Source organism: Chenopodium quinoa, unplaced genomic scaffold (assembly GCF_001683475.1).
Source record: "Chenopodium quinoa cultivar QQ74 unplaced genomic scaffold, ASM168347v1, whole genome shotgun sequence".
NCBI lineage: Eukaryota > Viridiplantae > Streptophyta > Magnoliopsida > Caryophyllales > Amaranthaceae > Chenopodium > Chenopodium quinoa.
The window spans coordinates 489,536-499,508 of NW_018742292.1; the positions used below are offsets into that span (position 1 = coordinate 489,536).

Sequence of the window (9,973 nt, forward strand, 5' to 3'; positions counted from 1 at the left end):
TTTTGGTGTAAAAGAGAGGAAGAGAATGATTTGATCATGAAACTTGTTGATTGGAAAAGGGGTGATATGACCTCTATTTATAGAGAAAAAAAGAAGGGTCGAAGAATTAAGATAAGATCCGAATTAAATCGGAATAAAACTCGATAGACAACAGTTTTTGCGGTTTTTGTTTTTATCATATCTTTTGATCCAGAAATCAGAATAAGATGAATAAGATATCGTTGGAAATATCTTGAAGTATAATTTCTAACCCAATTAAAATCCGGTTAAAATATTTTATAGAATAAAAGATATGGCCGAAATAGTGAGACGGTGTCAGTTTTGGATAGAGTTTGACATTTAATTCATATCTTTTCCGTTATAGCTCGGAATTGATATTATAAAATATCATTGGAAATATAATTTCAAGGGCTATCCAACCATATAAAATTGGGATAAAAATTATGAAGCACGAAAATAATATATGTCTATCTTTGAATGTCTTTCAATTCGGATATAAATAGGATTTTCAAAAAAGGAGTTTTATTTAATTTCAAACTATTTAATCTTATCTTTTCAAAAAGGATAATTAAGATCTTTTAGAAACTTATAGAAGCTTCCAAATTAATCCTAATTGGTTTAGGAATTGGATTAAATCATTTGGACTCTCCACATGATCATTGGGTCGTAGGTAAGGTGGGCTTAGGTTCGGTTTGGGCTCAGTTTAATATTTTGGCCATAACTTATTCGTTATAACTCGGATTTGGGCTTATAATATATCTTTGGAAAGCTCTTTTCAAATCCCATCCAAATATTTAATCATTAGCCCAAATTATGGACCAAAATAAACTGGATTAAACGTTTTTTATAAAAAGGACACGAAATGAATGATTTTAAAGGACACGAAATGAATTATTTTGGGTTTAAAGGCACAAAAAGTGGAAAATAAGTTATGTTTTAGGGAAATGGGCTAGAAGTTGGGTTGGTTTATGAAATGGAAATATGGATTTAATCATTCTAAAAATTAAATACTCAACCCGACCAATAATGGCGGTGAAAGGTTGTTCATCATCGGGTTTGGTTTTGGGGAGACATTTTTAGGTGTCTACATTGCCATATCTTTTTATAAAAGATATACTTACCGTATCTTTTAACAAAAGATATACTTGCCATAAAATTAGATTTTATTTAAAACTTATTTTGCTGAAATATTTTCCAAAAATAACTTATCTTTTTCCAAAGGGATTTATTAGAAAATAAATATCTTTATTCTGTAAAATCAAATCCCTATAAGATATGCACATATTAGGTAAATATTTATATTATTAATTTCGACCTGCGACCTTTACCGACGTGCAGACCTAAGTTTCGATTAGGTTTCGGAACTCTGACAGTCTCTGAGTTCTTGACAAGTCAATAACTCTAATTTCATTGACTATCATGAGTTCACCTTGGTTCTTTGGACTTGTTCCAGACTGACTTTTATGTCCAACATACTTACATGAATCCTAGAGCGATATATTTCGATTTCTCCGTATTCATGTTGTTTCTTTGAAACTCTTGTTCTGGAATCTTGTAGTATTGATGTATTCTAGATCTCGGGGCAACGTTCCACTTCTGGAACCGCAGGTCAAGTTCCTAATTGGAACTTAACTTGCTGTCTTCAAGTTCTTGTTAGGGAACTTAGATAGTTCTTATTAGAGAACTAAGTTCCTGTTAAGGAACTCTTCATGTACCTGTTAGGGAACATGGAACTCTTCATGTACCTATTAGGGAACATGCTCTGGCTTTCGTGGGAAAGCCTGCCGAAAGTTCCTTCTGGATCTTGTTAGAGAATACCTTCAGGTTCCTTCGTGGTTTGGTTCTCATAGAGAACCTGCTTTAGGTTAATTAATTCTCTCTTGTTTCTCTTGAAGTCTTCTATGTTCCAACCCATTAACTTCACCTAAGTCAGTTCCTGTCTTCACATAAACACTTAAGAGAAACATTAGATTGAAGTTTGTTTGTCATAAACAAACTTCAAGTGAGATAACTACTTAAACTGAAAGCTTATGTAAATACTCCTACACATATGCAACTCATGTATGCATAGTGTACTTACCTCAAGAAGCTAACATATGCAAACACCTATTTACATAGTTACCTTCATGGTTCTTTAGCCATCATCATTCTTATCAACCATGACACTCACCATTGTTCTTGTTTCTCTATTGCTTATCATATATTGCTCAGATTCCTTATATTACGTGGCATTGTTGAGGTTCTTGTATCCTGTTCCAAGCATAACTTGTTCTTTCTATGCATAACTTAACAAACACGTTAGATAGATAATCATCATTAGTTTACAATCATCAAAACCTAATTACTCAACACATGCGCTTGTTATAATGAGTAATTTTAGTTTTTGTACTAAGCATATTTCGTAAATTTATTCCCTTGTATGGCTGGATGCCAAAATTTACTTGGTTTTTCATCGTCGAGCTCAATTTAATTGCTTACTTTGTATAAACGAGTATATCATATTATTATTTCATTAAAAATAAGTTTAAATCAGATCAAATTATTATTTTATACGCAATTTTTACCGCTAAATATCATTAATTTTGTAATGAAATTTTTTATGAAAATCACATATTAACAAAGTACACAATATTACGAATCTAACAAGACCCCACTTGATATTTTTTTCCGTATAGATTATCGTAAATTTAAAGTCTAAGTTTGGTCAGATCTGACATTCAAATCAGATCAGATCAGACTAAATCAGATCAAGCCAAATCAAACTAGATGAGCAAAAATAAGGTGAACCAAACAAGGTCATGCCCGTACACAAGCTAAGGTATAACTTTTGACAGGAACATGAGTTTTTTGTGTGATGCACTTCATGCCAATATATTGATAGCTCAAAGTGATTAGTATCTCCAGGCGCCCAGACCACAACACATTATTGTAATTAAGTGACTCCATATGTGTTTTAATTTACAAGTAACGTCTAGGAACTTAGGAAGTCTTGAACATTATTGGGCCTTACGCAATTTTAGATAAGGTAAAGTTTTGGGTGAGACGGACTCACGTGAGTCCACCATCTTCATTCTCCTTCTTCTCCTTTCTCTGTTCTTCCTCATCAATGGCGGCCAGATCCTCCACCACTCTCCGCCTCCTCCCAACTTGACGGCGATGAAGCTCCTCCAACTCCCCCGTAAATCTACTCTCTCTCCTCCTGAACCTCAATCCAAAACCCTAGAATAGATGAGTTCATCTGATAGCAGTGAAACGAAGAGTATTATGTCGAAGTTGGGACAAAGAACAAGCCTCTTTCGAAACCTTAATGGATGAAGGAATCTGATTTCCTCCCTTCCACTCACTTCTCATGAATTTCATTATGTTTGGGCAATATATTTTTTTGATTTTAGATTAATGGAGAATGAAAAAAATGTCAAATTGGTTTCCTCCATTATTAAAGCGACTTTGAGGTGATGATTTTTTTTTATTGTAGATTATCAATTTCAATATACTGTCAGTTTTATTAAATGTTTAGTGTCAGGTATTAGATTAATATTGCCAAGCATTAGATTAGTATTGTCAGGTATTAGATTGTCAAGTATTAGATTGTCAGGATTAAAAAATTTTAGTCAAGAATAAGATTATTTTTATCATAAATAAGATAATTTTAGCCAGGAATAAGATTATTTTTATCATTAATAAGATAATTTTAGTCAGGAATAAGATAATTTTAGTAAGGAATAGGATAATTTTTATAAGGAATAAGACCATTTTAGTCAGGAATTAGAATATTATTGTTAGGTATAAGAATATTAGTGTTATGTATTACAATATTATTGTCAGATATAAAAATATTAGTGCCATGTATAAGAATATTATTGTCAGGTATTGAAATATTAGTGTCATGTATTAAATATTAATGTCATGTATTAGAATATTATTGTCAGATATTAAAATATTAGTGTCATGTATAAGAATATTATTGTCTGGTTTCAAAAAAAAAGAATATTATTGTCAGGTGTTACAATATTACTGTCACAGTGTCATGTATTTGGTGTTGCGGGCCTCGCGTTCGGATTTAGTTAGCAAGTGAGTCTGGTTTCACACAAAACCTTTTAGAGAAAAATTCAACTTTAATGAATAGCATGAAGTTAACATGCTTCTACATGTAGTCATGTACCTCCAATGATGAATATCCGAAGTGTCACTTTATTAGTAGATGGTGTGACAAAATTGACGCCACTAATCTAATTTTAGGGTTGTAACTTGTTACTTGTACACCATATATGCATGAGTGCGGTTTGTTGTGAATCTGGTGATAAATAATGAGATTACCCTTCTATTGTACTTTATTTATTGGAAATTTTGAAAATTACCACCTTTTGTTATGTCTATTTTAGCAATTATCACCTTCTATTTTTTTTTTGGGAAAATTATCACCTTCTATTTTCAAAAACATCAAAAGTTACCACCTTCTTGCCTCCCAACTATCACATGACGTCATTTTGGGCTCATTCTTTCCCTTTCCTCCCTATTTCCCTCACGTTTTTCATTCATAACTCAATTCTCATCCCCCTTCACTTTTTTCCCCCAAACAATAAAAAAACACTTCAATTCACTCCTCCAAATCAAAATTGACGAACAATTATTGGTGGTTTAAGGGGATAAAAGTGAAAGGGGAGATGAGAATCCACATAGGAATGAGAAATGTGAGGGAAATAGGGAGGGAAGGGAAGAAATGGGCCAAAAATGACGTCACGTGATAGTTGGGGGGTAAGAAGGTGGTAACTTTTGATTTTTTGAAAATAGAAGGTGGTAATTAAAAAAAAAAAAAGGTGATAATTGCTAAAATGGACATAACAAAAGGTAGTAATTGTCAAAATTTCCTTATTTATTCTTTACTCGTAATAACTAATAAGGTGGTGTTTGACTGACTTGGAAAATGAGTTCCCATAAAAAATTATATTTTCCTATTTCATGGCCTCATGGGAAGTAATTTCCTTGTCTATTTCCTAGGAATTAACTTAAGTTTGTTTTGTCGGTAATGTAGGAACTTTGATTTCCTAGAAATTTATTTAAGTAACAAATTTGGAGAAATAAATAAAAAGATTAAATTATTAGTAATAATAATGCAAGTAGACCCCACAATAATCAGGGTAATTGTGACTTACCAAGAGGGTCTTATAAGTGAATTCCCCAAGTTTGATGGGAAAAATTGAAACTTCCCTTGGAATTTCCTTTTCACCTGCTTTGATAAATTTGTGCCAACCAAAAAACATATGTTATATCTATTTCCTAGAAAATAGAATTTTTCATTTTTTTTTTACCTCCGACCAAACAAAACCAGTAGATTAAATACGTAGATATTTTTGCCTCAAAAAAAAAAAAAATAGATATTTTTGTAAAATTAAAGTTTATTTTTTTAACTCATATATTTATTTATTTTTTTTGAGGAAATTTTTTAACTCATATATTAATACACACAATTATTTATTTATTTTTAAAGAAAAAATGAAGAGTACATGAATACTTAATAAAATGAAAGTATGATACATTAAATTAACGCAAAGTCAAAGCACTACAAATAAAAAAAAAGTACACCTCGTCTAATAAAGATACCTCTTCTGTCCTTCAGTTTATAGTTTCTCTTTTTATTTTTTCACATGATTTAATAAATGGGAGGACAAAGTCAATTAATTACATAAAAAAAATGAAAAGTATAATTAGAGAGAGAAATTGAAAAAAAAATTACAAGACAATTGAAAAATTCAATGGTAATTTAGAAAATTCAATTAAAAAGGTTAAAATAAATGAGGGTATAATAGTTTTTATATACTATTTAAAAATAGGAATAGAAATAACATTTTAAGCCTCCAAAATAGAAAAATAAGAGATACTCCCTCAATCCCTAAATTACATTCCTCTTTCTAGCATTTATTACTCACATAATAGAGAAAAGGAGGAATGTAATTTAGGGACGGAGGGAGTATACTACCTCCGGTCCAAATTACTCACAACTTTGGGGTATTATTTGTGAGATATAAATATTCCAAAGTTACGAGTAATTTGGACCAGAGGTAATATTATAAGACAGATAGAGTACAAATTTAATACGGACCCAAACTTGAGTACATTAAAAGTACCATACAAGGAGTCAAGGACTAAATCCTCTCAAATATTGCATACTCCTTTATTATTGTCTAGTAAAGTAAACTTTAGAGACATTTTAGATTACATTATCTGAACAATATTGAGTTCCATAGAACAAAATTAAAAATTGCTTAATACATGTTGAAAACAAAACGTACAAAAAAAATTACTAACTTATGCTTAAATTATTCGTCTTACAAACGCTTGCAAGGAGGAAGTGGAGTATCACAAAGACCAATGTTCCCCGAAAATGCAGAAGCAGGAAAAATTGATTTGTGGGGTGGAATTCTTCCACTAAGTTGATTGTTAGAAAGATCAAGAACTTCAAGTCTTTCTATATTCAATACCTTTGCTGGAATACTTCCACTCAACTTATTATGATCAAGTTTCAAATTATATAATCTAGAGAGATTACTTATAGAATTTGGTATAGGCCCAATGAGTTTATTATTATCAAGTTTAATTGTAATCGACTGGCTAAGTTGACCTATTGAATCAGGTATTTTCCCTCCAATTTGGTTATATGACAATTCTATGAATTGAAGGTTTTTCATTTTCCCAATATTAGTTAGAATCTCACCAGATATAGAATTTCGGGTCAGGTCAAGATTGGTGAGTGACATTATGTTTACGATGGAAGATGGAATTGGGCCTGTGATATTGTTTTCAGATAAAGAAATCTCGAATATAGAAACAAGGCCGTCAATCGAAGAAGGAATAGGCCCATTTAATTTGTTTTTGTTGAGATGTAAGTTAATTAATTTGGAGAGTTTACCTATAGAAGAAGGTAATGATTGAGTGAGTCTGTTGTTGTCAAGATCTAAATACATTAATTTGGAGAGTTGGCCTATGGAATCAGGTATCTTTCCTGAAATACGATTGTATGACATGTACACGTATGTGAGATTCTTAAGTTTGCCAATATTACTTGGAATCGAACCAGAAAATGAATTATTTCGAAGAGAGAGTGTTTCAAGTGATAATAGATTTTCGATGGTTGAGGGTATTGAGCCGGTGAAATCATTTTGGTCAAGATTTAATGATTCGAGTGAGTTCATTGATTGGAAAAGATTAGAGGGTATGGCGCCAGAGAGCCTGTTTTGGCCGAGGTCAAGAGTTCTTAAATGACGGAGGTTTGCAAATGATGTAGGTATTGAACCACTAAGAATGTTGGAAGCTAAAGAAAGGTAGGTTAACTGTGACAATTGGCCTAATTGTGGTGGGATTTGACCTCTTAACCCGGCCGGGTTATCAAGGTAATTTTGTTGAAAATGATGTAGGTTGAGGACTTGAAGAGAGGTAAGATTACCTAAGAAAGGGGATATTGTACCTTTTACGAAGATAGAGATATCGGAATCCATTGGATTTGAAGGACGAAATGGAGATATCTCAATTACCCTTCCGGTGGCATTGTCACACTTTACAAAATTCCAAGACGTACAACAATTGGTCTTTGTGTTCCATGTAAGTAGTTGCCCGCTACTATCGGACTCGATCCTCCGCTTGAAATCAAGTAGAGCTTCTTTATCTATGGGATTGCATGATTTTACCAAAGTAGAACTTAAGATGATAGTATTGGCCAAGATTATGAGGAAAATGAGGGTAAGATGGTTTTTCTTAAAGGTTTCCATATTTGGAGAAAAGTGAGTTGTGTTTTAAGTTGCTCAGGATAAGGGAAATATATAATTGTGGATCTCTATATATAGAGTTTGTAGAGACTTCTTTATTTAGGTTTAAACCACCTTGTTTCGAAGCAGGATCTTGCAATTGTGGGAGTTGACATATTTGACTACAATATTGTTTTACTTTAATAATTTGTTCAAAGTTGTTGAAAACTAGATACTGTAGATGCCTCTAAAAAAAAGATATTGTGGATGTCTAGATTGAGTACATCATATTTGTATTTGTACTTTGATATGAAGAAGAATTGATCTTACTCGTAATAATTTAAGACATGTAATACTACCTCTGTTTCATATTATTTGCAACAATTTGACATAAAATAGAGAGAAAAAATGTTTAATTATTGCAAATAATATAAATCGGAGGTAGTAAATAATTCAATATTTATGGTGGACTTAGGGCTTGTTCTCATACGTTGAAATTCAGTTCAGTTCAGTTTAGTTAATGTCTTATGATATTGCTAATGATATAAAGCCAAATTTCATTCTTTTAAGCTCTTATTACAACGACGATAATAATAATAATAATAATAATAATAATAATAATAATAATAATAATAATAATAATAATAATAATAATAATAATAATAATAATAATAATAATCCATTGCTCCAAGAGTTATCGCTGTGTGTTGTCCTATCGGTTGGGTGTTCCATCGTTCTCTATCTCGACGTTGTGCTCTGCTTATTCGAGGGTTTTTGCTGGAGATATTTTCGGTGATCACGCGGTGTCTTATGCTGGTATTGTGGGTATTAAACATCGGCATAATGTTGTTCGGGATATCCTTGTTGATGTTTGCTATCGTTTTGGGATTTCAGCGAGAAAAGAGGTTGACATTGGGTTGGCTGGAGGGAACGACGAGGCCCTCAGACCCGCAGATGTGTTACTTTATTCATGGGATCGTGGTCGCGATGTCTGTGTTGATTTCACAGGGTCTTCTCCTTTGACACAGTCAGGGTTATCTGACTTCATTCTTGGGCGGGTTGTGGCTGATGCAGCTCATCGGAAGCGGGTTAAGTATGAAGCTCGATGTCAGGCGATTGGATATGGTTTCATTCCCTTCTCCTTTTCTTCGCTTGGGGAATTAGAGAAAGAGGTTGTTGCGTTACTGAAGCGGATTCAGAGGTTCTCGACGACGCAAGACATTGGAGCTCGTGCTGCAGCTTATATCTTCACTAAGGTAGGATTTGCAATAGCTAGAGAGTGGGGGCCCAAATTGTATCTCGGCTTCCCACTAATTTATTGTAGGTTGTATGACTTTTGTTTTTGAGATAATAATAATAATAATAATAATAATAATAATAATAATAATAATAATAATAATAATAATAATAATAATAATAATAATAATAATAATAATAATAATAATAATAATAATAATAATAATAATAATAATAATAATACAATTCATTGTTCAAATGGTTCTATTGTTTTGATACACATTTCTATTGTTAAACTCATTGAGAAAATTAGAGTACTACACAACTTAAACTAATTTTCATAATCGGTTAGTTCTTTGTCTTCTTCTTGTCCACCAAGCTCCTCCATTATCTCGTCATTACTCTGAACTGACTCCCATATCTGATCAGTTATTTCTTGCCGTACAATATCCATATCGGATTTTCTGTTATGATCGTACATAGTATAATCTTCTCTTCGCTCCATGACTTCAACTTGGTGCGTGAATGGAATCCCTAGTTCATGTAAACGAATAAAATTGTGTAGAGTACAACAAGCAACGATTATTTGCAACTGAAAACGTAATTTTATTTTTTATTTTTTATTTTTTTTTCTTAAAAATTTAAACAACAAACTGTTTTGTGTTCTGTCATAATACTATTTTATTTTTAAATTATATATTATATGTGTTTAAAATGTTTTGGGGTTTCATGTTTATAATATATTTTCCATAAATATTATAATTATAAAGTATATTTTTCATAAATATTTTAATATGTACATATGTATATACACATATGTATAGTAATAAATAATCAAAGATCACTAATCCCTAGTTAAAAATCACTAATTACTAAGTTCAGTTCAGTTCTATTCAGTTGATTTCAGTCAATGAGAACAGGCCCTCAGAGCATCTTTAACAATGAACAAATAAAATTATTTGTGTTACTATTGAAATAAAATAATGTAAAAAAATTAT

The 9,973-nt window shown here is 31.7% G+C and overlaps 1 protein-coding gene across 1 annotated transcript; it reads right to left on the bottom strand.

The window, feature by feature from the left end:
* Nucleotides 1-6,326: 6,326 nt before the first annotated feature.
* On the bottom strand, nucleotides 6,327-7,763 carry LOC110686530 (probable leucine-rich repeat receptor-like protein kinase At1g35710). Its single transcript, XM_021863151.1, has one exon. It carries the CDS (start codon nucleotides 7,761-7,763, stop codon nucleotides 6,327-6,329), a length of 1,437 nt encoding a protein of 478 aa, XP_021718843.1.
* Nucleotides 7,764-9,973: the final 2,210 nt, after the last annotated feature.

Bases quoted from the DNA above. Each gene is read 5' to 3' on its own strand.
- LOC110686530 (XM_021863151.1), bottom strand. From the start codon at position 7,763: ATGGAAACCTTTAAGAAAAACCATCTTACCCTCATTTTCCTCATAATC.